At 29.1% G+C, this 16,708-nt stretch overlaps 1 protein-coding gene across 2 annotated transcripts in view; it reads left to right on the forward strand.

Moving 5' to 3' along the window:
* The window catches only part of LOC118187542 (AH receptor-interacting protein-like), a 41,394-nt gene extending 26,738 nt beyond the window's left edge, over positions 1-14,656 (forward strand). Inside the window, exon 7 of one of the 2 annotated variants that reach the window (XR_015041848.1) lies at positions 2,352-2,476. Coding sequence is in view for 1 of the 2 variants with exons in the window: in XM_035357785.2 (XP_035213676.1) it covers positions 2,352-2,566 (215 nt within the window). In the remaining variant the exon portion in view is untranslated. Of the gene's footprint in view, positions 1-2,351 lie in introns of both variants that reach the window. The other variant, XM_035357785.2, reaches the window with a different exon arrangement.
* Positions 14,657-16,708: the final 2,052 nt, after the last annotated feature.

The following is a 16,708-nucleotide window of genomic DNA, read 5'->3' on the forward strand; positions in this document are numbered from 1 at the left end:
TTCCAAAAAAGTCTCCTAGGATAAAGATATCCTAGGACTCTAGATATCTTTATCCTTTCAGTAGAAATATTCAGAAGAAAAGCACTTTGTTCATATATATCTTGTCTAACCTCCAGTATATGATTTAACAAAGAAATAAGCATTCAGTTCCTTTATCTCTTTTTTACCTTATCTTAAGAACTGATGATACATTTCATACTACAGTCAGCTGTAATCAACTGCCAACTTTCAGGAATCACGTGTGATCTATTTTCATTTTCTTCTCACAAAACAATTGCTTTTTATTTTTACTGAACCATGCTGAGGAATTTTGTTCCAAACCTGAGCATCACAAAAAGAATTACTACAAACAAAAATACATACCTGGCTTTGTTGAAAAACGTAACAGTAAAATCAATAGAAAATTTTCAGTAATTGATTCTGAAAAAATAATATTGCTACCAATGCAAACCAAATTTCTGCCAAACAAAGGAGTTATTGGAATGTTTCCCCACTAACCTATTATCCCAGATATGAGTTCAGTTTTCATAAGATTTGAATATAAATTTGTCCTAAACCCAGCCCAATTCCATCTGAAAATTGTAAAGCATGAACAAGTCAGATATTAATACAACAGTTACATCAGATATGGATACCATTCCATCCCCAGTGCAGATATAAAAACTAAAACTCATATTAGTTCAACATAGAAATTTATCATTAAGAATTGCTACGCATGAGAGAGAGAAATTCTCTATGAACTAATATAATGAAAATAGCGCATCCTTGGTAAAATATTCCTTAGAACATTAAACTTTGTAACTTATTAATAACAGCAATTAAATCAGCTTTAAAATTAGAGAAGCTGTAGAAATCATGACAAGATTATGTTATAACAGTATCCTTCCTTTCAATCTGCCTTGCATCTAAATGTTGATTATAAAAAATATAGCATCTGTTGTTGAAACAGTAATGAAAGGAGATGAAGAGTGTCCTGTGTTTGAGTGCCCTCAAAATCAATAGAATTTTATTCATAATCTATGCCAACCTAAATTTATTGTTTTGCTTCTGAAGAAGAAGGACTTATGCTAGAACATACTCAAAATTGATGAGTTTTTTCATAATCTGCACGAACTTAAATTTGTTTTTTTGCTTCTGAAGAAGAAAGAATGTGCTAGATTATACTCAAATTTGTTAAGAGTTTTATTCATAATCTGGGCTAGTGGAAGTTTGCCTATTTTGCTTAGTTTTACACTGATGTGTTTCTCTTTCAATTTTAAATTGCCTTTGCATAGTGGCTTAAACCACTCACCACATTTTGCTTAGTTTTACACTGATGTGTTTCTCTTTCAATTTTAAATTGCCTTTGCATAGTGGCTTAAACCACTCACCACATCTGAACCAAAAGTTTATTAATAAGTTTAAATGTTCAGTGAATGCATGTGTTAAAAAACAGAAAAATCTTATATAGTATGTATTTTGTGAACATAATTTGCACTGACACTCAAAAAAAATTCTTGTTTTATTGTGCTTTGTAACAAAGAAAAAAAAAAAAAAAAAATTCTATAACTCTTTTCCCCTCATTCAGAGGTTCTACTCATCAAATGGATTATCATTAAAGTTTGAACTGTAAAATAGAAATGATATTTAATCAAATTGTTTCTTACTTTATTCTATTTCCTGTAGTTAAAAAATTGTAATAAAATATGAAATGGAAAACGTGATAGAATTCCATATATTTTAATTAAGGGAAGTACATTACATCTGAATATTTTTCAAAAAATATTCCACATAATTTATTATTTAATGAAGGCTTTAAGATATATATATATATATTATAATACAAGTGTAGGAATTTCATTTTTTGTTTATCTTATAAATATTATGCAGTTAAAAAATTTTAATATTTTTTATTTTCACTTAACAGAACACAAAAGTACATTATATTTGACAAAATTAAGCAATGAAATTATTTTTTGTTTTCCTAAATGCACAACTAAATCATAGTTTAACTAAAATAATGAAAAAATCCTTTACTTGCATGGGCCATAAATCAACATACAATATTATTTTTCTTTTTGTGAAATTAAACATTTTTTTAAAGCAAAATACACAATCTGTAACTATTTAATTAATATTAAGCTAAGATGTTACTTCGTATTGATTCAAATTAGTAAAGCAGTACAGTTAATAAAATAATGCATATTATTGGATCCTTTTACGTACATTTTAATAAATTTACGATTTCATCAAAAAAATTATCAACAAGCTTCATTTATTGAACCTATAGAGAAAAATGAGTGATCCAAATGATTTAAAGTTCTACTAAAATTAAACTACATTTTATTTATAAAAATGTCTGTCTTAAATAGGTAACATTAAAGCACTGTTTAGGAGAGCCAAAGCTTATGCTGGTATATGGGACTTGGATCTTGCCCACGAAGATTTCAAAAAAGTTGCAGAGCTGGACCCATCATTTCAGAATACTATTCAGAAGGAATTAAAGCATTTAACTGTTTTACAGAAGCAAAAAGATGACGATATTAAAGCCAAACTTCTTGGAAAAGTATTTGGTGAAGAATCTTGAAGTGCAGTATTGATCTTATAATCATTAATGTTCGTGTTCCTTTGAAATGCATATTGTAAAGTCTCCATACGTAGGAATTTTGTTTTCAGTCAAATATTGTCAATTGCTGCAAAGAAGTGATTTTTTTAGGGGGAGGAGCATCATAGGCTAGTATTCTTTTGGTTATAACTCAGGGCCACCTGCAAGCATAAGCAATATAGGCAGCTGCATAAAGTGCCAGTATTCAGGGGGTTAAATTTTGAAATTAAATATCTGGGTCAATTTCATCATTTAAAACACTTCTGTAATTAGAAGTAGATTATTATGACCAACGATCATGAAAATAAAGGCAGAGTCTGGACTTTTAAGCAGGGTAAGCTGATAGGTATATGTATGTATATTTGGCGCTGCCAATTGCAATAAAAAAGTGAGGTGCACAACTAGATCTTATAGCATTCCCATATACAAAATCTTCACCTTCTACAACTAATAGTTTTTTATTTATGCGAGGTACATACATATGTCACAAAAAAAATCCCTTTTGAATCCATTTTACAATCCGGTTTGGAAAAAAAGAGTCCTTTATTCTGTCTGTATGTATAGATGCCACGTAACAAACCATCCGAATGGGTTTGAAAATGCTCAAAATGGATATTTCTGTTGAAATATGATGTCTGAAATTATTTCTGATTACAATACTTCCTTTTTACTTCTTACAAGGAAGTAAAAAAAAAAAAAAAATTTAAACTAAATTATTTAAAAGCAATAGCTATTGACAGGGGCTTTTCACCCAACATTATTAATCAAGCAGTTAAAAAATTCTCATCTCAACACACTAAAAAGCACACTCTTGTTTTAGGAGATTATAAAAATTATGTTGTCATCCCCTTTCCATCAACTAGCTATAAAGTTGCACATATTTTGCAGAAATTTAACTTTTGGGTTGTTATTCTCCTATCAATAAAATTCCGAGTTCCATACTCAAGGACCCCATTCCGGATATGAATTTCTGGGGTATTTATAGGATTCCTTGCCAGTGTGGTTTAATTTACATTGGCCAAACTAAGAGAGCCTTAAAGTTTCACATCAAGGAACATGAGGCATATGTTAGAAAAAAGGAAACACAGAAGTCTTCTGTTACCCAACATTGTTGGTCCGAAAATCACATTTTCAATTTTTCTGGTGCCAAAATTATTCAAAAAACATCTTCCATTGGAGAACTGGATTTTCTAGAGGCATTTCACATTTAAAAAGTCTTTCTGTTCTAGTTAACGATCCTAATTCCAATCCATCTTTGCCTTCGGCCTTTAAAGAAATTATGTTTTAGTTCTGGTTTCATCAACAGATGGCACCACAAGCTTATTTTCTTATCTTTATCCAGGCTTTCTTATCTTATCTGATCATTATATCCTATCTCATTCATTTGTGCCTTTGCAGCTGACGATAATGGTTTGGTAAAACCATCGAAACTAGTCCTGTGAAAATTTGAAAATATAACACTGATATTTGCTGTTTGACTTCTGACTTAGTCACTAAATGAAATTCCTTTTAAATATGGAGATTTTACAGTAAGGTGTGAAATTTCCTGTCTACACGTATGTAATGTAAGTAAAAAAGAGAAAAAAACTATTTTATCAAGACAGAACATATTTTTAGGAATTATTTATTCATACTGTAGTGACATATGTATAAAAAATTGTCAAGTTGATAATAATGTTGATATATATGTAGGTTTATTACAATTACATTATGTAGGCTAGAGAAGAATCTAAGTAAACAGGATGAGACAAAATATTATGTTAAAAATGATGCAAGAGAAATATCATGCAGAATATGTGGAGTAATGTTTTGTTAAATGTGTGTATGACCACGTTTTTTTATCTAGTTGTCATTTTGTGTAAAGAAATAGAAATATATTTTGTAAGAAGAAACAAAATATTCTGAACTGTTTATTACTAGTGTGCTCAAAAATCATTTTAAATCTAATGTAAAGTAATTTTTTAGTAATCATTATTATAGATTATAAAAAAATTGACTATGGCTGCCATTTTCGGTTATTATGTGTGAATGCTATTTGGATTCAGAATCGAGAAAAAGGCTGAAATAAATATGCCTTGTCATCTAGATACAGCATAGTCTATTTCAGTATGCTGCTGATACTGATTGTATTATGCCTTTAAAATGATTATTTATTTTAACATGTTTGTTCATTAAAGGCTAAAATAAATAATTGTTTTCAAGATACAGTATAATCAATATAATGCTCTTACTATTTATTATTCTTTATTTCCAAAATTATTTTTTATTTTAGCCTTTTCCTCTATAAAATATAGTTCTGAAAAATCTTTATAATATGCTTAATTCTTATTTTCAGTTTAAAAAAAATCATATAAATGAATGGTGGAGATTCAAATTTTTGCTGATTAAGTGTTACTTAGGGAAATTGATAGCTTGAGAAAACATATCATTTTTTATATGAAAGAATATCTCAATAATTGGATGAATATCATTTACTAAGGAAGATTCAAGGTAAAAAATAAATAGTTCATATAAATTTTATTAACATTTAAAATAATGTGCTGCTTATCATTTTATAAAATAATTATTACAATATTGAAATACATGTATTGAAGGTTAAGAAATTGAAGATTTTAACACATTAACTGCCACAGCACTTTTCAGATTTCAGTCAGATAAACCAAATCGATTTAATCATATTATTGTATTAAAAATACTAATTATGATTCGTAACAATCATTGAAATGTTTACAGATTTTTTTTTTCTTTTCGTAGAAAAAAGGGTCCTACGAATTAATTATCTCATTGTTGGCTTTTGTTAGACAAAGCTCTTTGCAGAAGCCCACTACGAGTTGATTCGTACAGACATACTTCGACTTGTTGCCTCGATACACCTAAAGCGAGTAAGTAATTTGTAGCCGCATAAAAGTGGCAAGTCGAGAAACTACGAGATAACTCGTATTGGGCGTCCTGAGCGTTAGCACGAGCTATCTCGTGTGGGCAGCCAACATGTTAATTAAGAGGTATGCTCTAAAATTGTTAGTTATGAGTGTGCTACAGTTTTGCTTAAAATAATAATGCTTTGTAACAATGAAAAATGTTTGAAAATTATGTTTAGAAAGTAAAAAGATTTCTTAAAATGCTAAAATAATTTTGTATCTTAGCATAATTACGATGTACTTTGCTTATTTCGTTGCTCAAAATTTTTGTAATTCAAATGTTGAGGATTTAATTTTAAATACAATTTTGAAATTATTATACTCATCTCAATGTAAAATATGCATTTCATAAAATAGGGTGATATTTTTCTTGCATATTATTTTGTCCACACATTTTTTAATGAGATCCTAGGAAAACTACTGCATCATGTATATAATAAGGAGATCAAAATAGGCAATGTTTATAAGTAATAAGGACAAATAGGCAATCTATATGTGTAATCTAGTCTTGGAAAGATACTTCAAATATTTAACTGTTAAAAATGTGTAAACACATGAACGCTGAACTCTCGATTATCCTCTGTGCTAATAAAGGCACAGTTGGGCACAACCATAGAACATGGATAATTAACAAAAGGCTTTATACTGAGGGTAGGGAAACCTAACATATGCGGTATATTTTTCAAGGTAGGGATTTAATTTAAAATGCTAATTAAACTGTAATAAATTTCCAACATAATTAAATTGGAAGTCTGTTTGTTGATCCAATGCAGTTTCACAGCGTATCTGTGCTTTCTGGTAGTATTCTATTATGGCTCATGCTTTTTCTCCATCTTCCTACTCATTTACAGAAGCTGTTTGCACATTTTTTTTAGACAAATTTCATTGTAATTATGGAAATAGTGTACTTGAAATTTTTATGTTTTAAATCTTCTGTTTGATAACCCTTATTCTTCACTATCTTTATACACCATAATTTTCAAGACAATAAAGACTTTCATAGTATCGGAAGAGGTTTTTTATCCCTTTGCTCTTGAACAAGTTTCCAAAATTTAAGGAGGTTGTGGGTCGAAGTTGGGACAACCCACTTCTTAAAAATCCAAAAGTACAAAAATACATTGGTGATAGATCAGGAGATTTAGCAGAGATATGAGTGAAGGATATACATTTCTTGTCCCATTTTTTTCCCAGGAAATTAACAGTAGCTTTTGACGTATTGCTACTTGCTATGTCTTGATGCAATTTTACTGATTGATTGCACTGTGTGTAGGGAGAAGTTACTTCATATTTGAAAATTGGGTATAAAATATGTTTTTGATAACATGTGGAGTTGATCTTAACATTTTTCTCTACTGTCATTATTTTTAATGATCCATTATATGAAAAATCAGCAACCCTCTTAAATCCCTTTGAAAAACTTTCTTTAGATTCCTTGAACCATGTTTTAAGATTGTTTTCTCATTTTTGATGATAATAAATGGATCTCTTTTTATTGCAGTCGTATAAGTACACGCAATTTGTCTATTGTGACAAAATTTTTCCATTTTTGGCCGGATAAACATTTCTCATAAAAAATTCTGCAGCATGTCCTGCGTTTGGGGATGTGTCATGCAGAAAGAAGATGCATTTTTTTTTAATGATTCAAATCAGCATTAATCACTTTTTTTTGGACACTCAGCATTTTAATATTTTGCAACTGTCCTTTGGCTTGGCTGATTTTCTTTCAGCTTTAAAGATCTTGCCTTTGGAACATTCAAAACATTCCATTTTTTGATTGGACATATATTTGGAACAATTTTTCCACTTGAAGCTAAACCTTGACAGTCCCCCCCCCTTTCTTGTTGTCAACATTACCTCTCCTAGCTTTAGATATCGAAAAACCGTGGGTTTCATAGTGTTTTTTATTAAGTAGATATGAATAATTTTCTTATGAAAGAATGCAGACATAGCCTTTCATCCATTACTTCTTTAAAAGTGAAATTTTGCATGAAAACTAAACTGTGAGGTAGCAGATGATCATTTATACTTTCAAAAATATGCTTGCAATCAAAGAAGAAAATTCGAGTAAAGTGCAGAATCGCCCACTTATTTGGAGCATTGTGTTTGGCGATTTTTACGAGATTGATAAGTGCGCCAAATGTGGTATCGAAGTTGATTTTGCCGTTCTGGAAGGCGAATTTCAAAGCATTTTCGCACATGCACAGTATGTATTTTAAATTGATAATTTCTTTTGAGCATGAAATTCAGAGCATTTTCGAGTGTATTTTTCAGTATGTATTTTAAAATTTAAAATTCTAATTGGTGTAGACGATAATAGATGGTAGAGGTTGTTTTAAACAATATTGCGAGAACATTTTGAGAATTTGTTACTTTTTGTTCTTCGGCTGAGCGGAGTGGATTACACCTTTTCAGGCAGGTGAAAGTATTTTAATTTTTCAGTGTTTTGTAACGATTTTAAGTGTTGCTATGTTTTTGAAACAATTTTTAGTTTTTAAAATTATGTTTTTGTAAGGACTGGATTTTCATATTTGAAAATTTTTTGGAAGTGAAAGTATTAATTTTTCAGGATTTCATAAGGATTTTATGTTCTTTAAACTTACTATGTTTTTGAAAGGATTTTAGTTTTCTAAGTTATAAGGTATTCTGCCCATTTTCCTAGCGTGCCTTTGTGGTGTAGTGGTTCTGCGCGCTGGGCCGGTATTCCAGAGGTCTGTGGTTCGATTCCCGGTGAAGGCATTTGCTAATTTTTCACTTGTCCGACTTTTCCAAAATACCTAATATCTCTACAAAGTCTCTAAGGTTTTTTTTTTTTTTTTTTTTTTTTTTTTTTTTTTTGAAAGGATTTCCAGTTTTAAAAATTTCCCACTTATTTGTTTGGCGCTTTTTACAAGAGTAAGAAGAATTGGATTTTTGTCAATTTTCTCTGACTTTTTAAGTGAAAATAGGTTGATGTGTACATGGATAAAAGTCAAGGGAGTGCACAATGCCATTTTTGTGAAATTCAGGGATTTTTTTTAAGTGAAACTAGGTCGATGTGTACATGGATACCGAGTTTGTGCAATTCTTAAAAATGCGTCAAGCAGTGGGTGCTTCTGCACTTTCCCCAATTTTTTTATAGGTGAATGTATTTTAATTCTTCAGGGTTTTATAACGATTTTAAGTTTTTGAAGCTTACTATGTTTTCTCAACCATGTTTGTTTTTTTAAATTATTATGTTGTTTTTAAAGGATTTTCAGTTTTCAAAATTTTGCTTCAACTTTTATTAGTCCAAAGGGATTTGAGTCCCTGAAGGACTATTACTTTCGTTTTGGCATTTTACGTCGGACTCCTATAATTGTCTGTTCTCTTTTCAAATTGTTGCCACAAAATGTTAGAGTCCTGCATTATATTTGAAGAAATTAAATAATGAAAAATCTGCATAAATGTAGGTATATTTCTCGCATTGTGATAAAACAACGGTATCTAGAGCCATCCAATTTTGAATGACGTAATCCTACTGTGAATTTGGGCATGTGGAAGCCCAAATTTGAAATTTGTTTTATTATTGATTTCATATTTTGTAAAACTTTAACGAATTTTTGAGTAACAAACTCAGCGATTTGAAAGCGAGCAATGACAACAATCTATCGGTGGGGGGGGGGACTTTTTATCTCCAGCTTGAAGAACTGTGTATCGGAAATTCTAAAGATATGCTCATTTTTAAATTATTTTGGGACATTGCTATTGAACTAAATTTTATGGTTTAAGTGAACATGATATTTAATAAATAAAGGTAACAAAACGTTAAAAAAAACGCCCCTTTGGACGTAATTTAAAATCTGAAACTTTTTTTTTTTTTTTTTTTGTATTTATTTTACCTGTTTGCTATTGTAAATGTTACGCCTTGCATAGTGTTTTCTGGAACAGTTGCAAATCCAGAAGACAAGATGCGAAAGCGCGGCAAGTTGGCAGTTTTGAAAAATGCACCAAGCAGTGGGTGATTCTGCACTTTCCTCGAAAATTCCAGGGTGAAGGTTTTCTTTTTTTACAGTAAAGTAAAATCGTTTAAAATATGTGCATGCAGCCTCTGTACTCCTACACTTGGGTTACGGTTACTGCATCTGGAATATTCGTATGTAGGGCAGTTCTTTAGTTTTTGTTCTTCCTTAGCTGCAACCATTATTTCTATATTTCCATTAATATCAATATTTCTTCACATACATTTTCAAAGACCTGAACATCAGAATTTATTCTAACAAGCCAACTTTCCATCTGTTGATTAGTAGGAACTTCCTCCTCTGTCTTATATAGAAATGGTGTTTTGGGCTGATTCAATATTAAGCTAACATTACTGCCGAAGTCTGGTATAAATACCAGACTTCCGCAGTAATGTTTATTTTATCATGATTGCTGACTCTCTCTCTCTCTCTCTCTCAAAAAAAAAAAAAAAAAAAAAAAAAACTTTTTTTTAACCTCCACATATCAAGATAGGCTTTTTTTGGAGGGGGGAGGATGACATTTAAATAATCCTCACTTAGAAACAGATAATCTACACACAGGTAATCATGAGTTCAGTGTCATTTTCTTATGTGACTTATTTTGTGTACATAACTGAAATGCTCTTATTTTATGGCATGTGCGATACGCAATCATATAAAATGTACTCCTGCTGCAGTGAATTAAAAAAGATTAGTTTTTTTTAAAAGCTAATCTTTTTTAATTCACTAATATAAGTCCTTTACATATGGAAAATTATTAAGTCACCAAAGCACTTAATAATTATTATATAAAGTGTGTAATTATAATTATATAAAAATTGTAGCTATATTAAATGCCATATTTTGAGAAGATATACCTAATTTTATATGTAAAACTCATTTAGCGTGCCATTTTTGAATGAGAATGTGGTATCAATATTAAGTGTGTTTGAAATGGCAAACATATCTTGTATCCGCAAATTATGTTCATTTTTAAATTTTATTTAAGATTTTATTTTATTTTTTAATTTTTGATAGTGTCTTAAAATGACATAAAATGTGGAAATAACTGTTAGTTTTAATCATGTTTATTTATTAATTTAAGAAAATTAGAAAATGATGTCGCTTTGATATTTGAAATGAAATATCGAATGCTATTTTGTATGCTCAAAAATTCATTTTAAGTTTGTAAATTTCTGAAGTTTTGGAATATTTCTGGGATGTTGGAAAGTATGTGTCTTCAAAAGGTTATCAAGTGCAGTGCAGGTGTAAACGTCTGAAAGATGACTGGAAGTTATATGTGTATTTTTGTTTTAAAAAATTGTATAGAATCTTGCGTTGTGCCATACTAAATTGAACTTCATATTAAGTGAAAAGATAACCAAAGTGTATAAACAAATAATTTTTAGCTGCTGTTCATAAACAGAAGTGAATGTTGAGGTAAAAAATAAAAATCCTACATTTGCTAAAAGAAATACTGATGAAGCCTTTTGTAATTACTACTGATGACTGATATTCCAGCATTTTTGCAGAGCCTGCTATGGATTACTTTAATTAATTCTTATCTTTATTTCATCCCATTGTGTTTGACTAGTTAAATCATGATCATGTTCCTTTACATATGTAAATTCTGTTATTTTTATCACAGATTTCAGTAAAATTTTTTCTGTTTCTGATTTAACTTTTTTGGGGTACAGCAGTCTGTATTTTCAGAATTTGTGTTCAAGTTACAGCATTATACATAGTCACATTAGTGTATTCAATATCACCCAAGGAAATATGTTAAATTTTAGTGTTCTAGAAAATTTAGATTTTTTAGTGTTTAAATACTTTTAAACATGTGAGCTATATGAACTTAATTATCATTTTAGATAAGTAACATACTTTTTATCTCCAGCTTGAAGAACTGTGTATCGGAAATTCTAAAGATATGCTCATTTTTAAATTATTTTGGGAAATTGCTATTGAACTAAATTTTATGGTTTAAGTGAACATGATATTTAATAAATAAAGGTAACAAAACGTTAAAAAAAACGCCCCTTTGGACGTAATTTAAAATCTGAAACTTTTTTTTTTTTTTTTTTTTTTTTCGTATTTATTTTACCTGTTTGCTATTGTAAATGTTATGCCTTGCATAGTGTTTTCTGGAACAGGGTCAAATCCAGAAGACAAGATGCGAAAGCGCGGCAAGTTGGCAGTTTTGAAAAATGCACCAAGCAGTGGGTGATTCTGCACTTTCCTCGAAAATTCCAGGGTGAAGGTTTTCTTTTTTTACAGTAAAGTAAAATCGTTTAAAATATGTGCATGCAGCCTCTGTACTCCTACACTTGGGTTACGGTTACTGCATCTGGAATATTCGTATGTAGGGCAGTTCTTTAGTTTTTGTTCTTCCTTAGCTGCAACCATTATTTCTATATTTCCATTAATATCAATATTTCTTCACATACATTTTCAAAGACCTGAACATCAGAATTTATTCTAACAAGCCAACTTTCCATCTGTTGATTAGTAGGAACTTCCTCCTCTGTCTTATATAGAAATGGTGTTTTGGGCTGATTCAATATTAAGCTAACATTACTGCCGAAGTCTGGTATAAATACCAGACTTCCGCAGTAATGTTTATTTTATCATGATTGCTGACTCTCTCTCTCTCTCTCAAAAAAAAAAAAAAAAAAAAAAAAAACTTTTTTTTAACCTCCACATATCAAGATAGGCTTTTTTTGGAGGGGGGAGGATGACATTTAAATAATCCTCACTTAGAAACAGATAATCTACACACAGGTAATCATGAGTTCAGTGTCATTTTCTTATGTGACTTATTTTGTGTACATAACTGAAATGCTCTTATTTTATGGCATGTGTGATACGCAATCATATAAAATGTACTCCTGCTGCAGTGAATTAAAAAAGATTAGTTTTTTTTAAAAGCTAATCTTTTTTAATTCACTAATATAAGTCCTTTACATATGGAAAATTATTAAGTCACCAAAGCACTTAATAATTATTATATAAAGTGTGTAATTATAATTATATAAAAATTGTAGCTATATTAAATGCCATATTTTGAGAAGATATACCTAATTTTATATGTAAAACTCATTTAGCGTGCCATTTTTGAATGAGAATGTGGTATCAATATTAAGTGTGTTTGAAATGGCAAACATATCTTGTATCCGCAAATTATGTTCATTTTTAAATTTTATTTAAGATTTTATTTTATTTTTTAATTTTTGATAGTGTCTTAAAATGACATAAAATGTGGAAATAACTGTTAGTTTTAATCATGTTTATTTATTAATTTAAGAAAATTAGAAAATGATGTCGCTTTGATATTTGAAATGAAATATCGAATGCTATTTTGTATGCTCAAAAATTCATTTTAAGTTTGTAAATTTCTGAAGTTTTGGAATATTTCTGGGATGTTGGAAAGTATGTGTCTTCAAAAGGTTATCAAGTGCAGTGCAGGTGTAAACGTCTGAAAGATGACTGGAAGTTATATGTGTATTTTTGTTTTAAAAAATTGTATAGAATCTTGCGTTGTGCCATACTAAATTGAACTTCATATTAAGTGAAAAGATAACCAAAGTGTATAAACAAATAATTTTTAGCTGCTGTTCATAAACAGAAGTGAATGTTGAGGTAAAAAATAAAAATCCTACATTTGCTAAAAGAAATACTGATGAAGCCTTTTGTAATTACTACTGATGACTGATATTCCAGCATTTTTGCAGAGCCTGCTATGGATTACTTTAATTAATTCTTATCTTTATTTCATCCCATTGTGTTTGACTAGTTAAATCATGATCATGTTCTTTTACATATGTAAATTCTGTTATTTTTATCACAGATTTCAGTAAAATTTTTTCTGTTTCTGATTTAACTTTTTTGGGGTACAGCAGTCTGTATTTTCAGAATTTGTGTTCAAGTTACAGCATTATACATAGTCACATTAGTGTATTCAATATCACCCAAGGAAATATGTTAAATTTTAGTGTTCTAGAAAATTTAGATTTTTTAGTGTTTAAATACTTTTAAACATGTGAGCTATATGAACTTAATTATCATTTTAGATAAGTAACATACTTTTAATGTTGCAATGTTTATGCTATTTGAATTAGTCATTTTTTACGCTTTTCATGAAACCTGTACAAGTATTAGCTTTAAAACAAAACTGAAGTTTTTAATTTTCAAGTTAATGAAAAGAACTTTTGGCAACTAATTAACTTCCCTTATTTAATTATTAAAGATTTGAGGATATTTTAATATATTAGTGTTGCAGATTGTAGTTGACACATTTCTTTGCATCTTATTTTCGGTTGTAAATACTTATCTTTTAAAATTAATGTTTTCCAAATATGTATGGATAAATATCATCTGCTTTCATAAACTTCATTTCTCTTTTATGAAAAGTTTAACTCATTAGTACCTGTTTTCATAAGCTGAAAGAGTCAAAGATATATTTCCTTTTTAAAAAGTGCAGAATTTATGTTCATTGTTTGATATGTGTAATAATTACAGCTAATGCTGAATCAATATGCAGATATAACACAGGTTTATAAGTTCTATAAGAAACCCATGATTAAAAAATAGGAGGGTGTAAGTAATCAAGTATATAGTTATGTTTTATATTTTCCAGGTTACCAGCTAGTAAGAAATTCCTTTTTTGTCATCAAGGTAGATAGATATATAAGAAATTGCATGTATTTGTTAGCTATCTACCTTGACAAATTCAGATGTTGATAAGTTGTTAATCTTCTCTTTCCAACACCTAAGCTTGAATCCCTTCAACAATTCATTTTCGTTGCCTACTTTTCATTATGCTTGATACTTACTGAATTCTGTAAGATACAATGCACTACATAAAATTGTTCCTAATTTATATTAGATGTATATATATCATGTCTTTCTAGTTTTATGTTAGTGTTAATTTAAGTTATATGCATTATTTTGCATAATTTGGTGGGTTACTTAACCTAAAAATGCTCAAAAATTGTTCCTATTAAATTACAGTATTTGCTCCGTCAACCTATGGCATTTCAGCTTATGAAAATTTTGGTTAAAACAGCTTTTCCTTTGGATACCAGGGAAAGGTTCTATTTTAAATAATAATTATGTTATGTACTGTTTATTTTATGTAATGTAGACTACAGTGACTTTTTGAATATATTCTATATGAAATAAAAGTTTTATAAAGATTACTTAGATTGATTTCTTTCATGAAATAGCCAGTATATGTATCATAAAATAGTAAGTATAGATAATTATATGTAAATAATATAATTTAGCAATACAGGGAGTCATTGCAATAAATTAAAAGTTATTCAGACTAAACTATATAGCTATTATTTGATGTATGAACATACACGCTGATTTGAAATAACATTATAGAAAAGGACAAATATGTCTAGAAATCAGAAAAATAGTCAATTTTTGAATTTGCAGATTTTATCCTCCTTCACAGACACTAAATTCATATTTAGTACATTAATTTTAACATATTTAGTAATTAATAATGATACTTACCTTTTCTTACTTCTTTTTTGTTCTTTTTTCCTTCTTCTTCAGGACCAGTGGTTATTTATGAAACACATTAGGTATAATACAGATACATCAGAAAATGTTTTAATGGCCATTGTAACAAGTTTTGAAAATACTTCAAAGAGTCAATAAATAGTATCAATCAGTATATATCACAGTATTAATTTCTAATGATGCAAACAAGTTGCCCTCTGCAAATGCGGACATTTGGTTTAAAAAAGTCTGTATTAGAAGCATTCGCCTTAGAACAACAGGTTTAATTAAGAAATAATATATGTAATTTTCACCAAAAAAATATGTTACTAAAATTTAAAATAATTCCACATCAAATGAATTCCTCGAAAAACCTAATTCATTTCCTGCAGGGGTGATTCATCACAAATGTTTTGGAATAAAATATTATTTATTCCTATATGAATTGACGTTGATATGAAAGAGAAATTACTAAAGTTTATTTCAACCTTATTGTGTGAACTAGGATTTTCTTCGATGTTGTAATTGAAAAATAAATATAGAACAAAATTAAAAATATATCCTAATTTACGGTTAAAACTAAGTGAAATAAGACCAGCCATAAAGAAATTGATCTCTCTTAAACAGGCCCAAATTTCACACAAAATTCTAGAAGTGTTATAACTTACATTTTATAATTAAAATTGTAACCAACTTTTAATCTAATATTTTTTTATACGTGCATATTTCATGCAAATGGCAAAACATGTTTTTTTTTAAATATTTTTATTGAGAAATTGAAAACTAATCATTTCAAAATGTAGTGGTAGTATCTTTCAATTTTTGTTAGGTGGTACACATTAGACAAAAGGTTGAGAACCACTGCTGTAGATATTATGTACAATAACAAAACAATGAAAAGAAAGTAACAGATAACATTAATTTTATAAAAATTATCATAAATTAATTACAAACTTAATTCTGTTGCTCACCTTAGATTTGGCATTAACACTGCAATTTTACAGGTAATGTACACTAACTTGATTAGAGATACATTTATAAAGTTACAAAAATGCTTTCATGTTTGCAAAAGGCAATAAATGTAAAGAAAGGGTCTTTTGCTTGTTCTTTTCCCTTTCCTCTTAGCAGGTTTTCCTGAAACAATAACATTCATTAAGTCAATAGCTACACAACAAAACAGATTTTATATATCAACATTTGAGCTCCACTTTTTACAATAAGTAGACGCAAATTTTTTTTATTATTACAAAATAATACATTAAGTTAAAAAAGAAGAGAAAGAGCACATTAAATACATATTATAATGTTTTTTTTAGAATAAATCAAATTAAATATAATTCTTTATTACTTATTGGAGGGAGTTTATTGAGGTCAATCCCGAGCCCCGATTCTGGTGTATTTTCCCACTGAAAAAGAAAAAAATCAAAGATTATTACCCAAAACTTTTGTTTCAGATAAAATTACAATATTCTGATATAATTTCAAATAATAAATAAGAAGAAGGTTAAATAAGAAGTTTAGTTTACACTGTTTTTATAAATTACAAGAAACAGTATTTGGATGAAACAGAAAATACAAATTATGTTGAACCATGGGTAGTTAGTTATCTTAAGAAAGTTTTTAGTAACAAACCTTTTGGAATATGCCTTCAAAAAGCGCCCTGTGACGCTAACGTCGCAAACTTGCCTGCAAATATAAACTTGAAGACCAAATGCCAATCCTACTTGGACTGCAACATC

The sequence above is a fragment of the Stegodyphus dumicola genome, chromosome 6 (assembly GCF_044657685.1).
Source record: "Stegodyphus dumicola isolate Sdum_Otavi_A_Nest chromosome 6, ASM4465768v1".
NCBI classification, from domain to species: Eukaryota; Metazoa; Arthropoda; class Arachnida; order Araneae; family Eresidae; genus Stegodyphus; species Stegodyphus dumicola.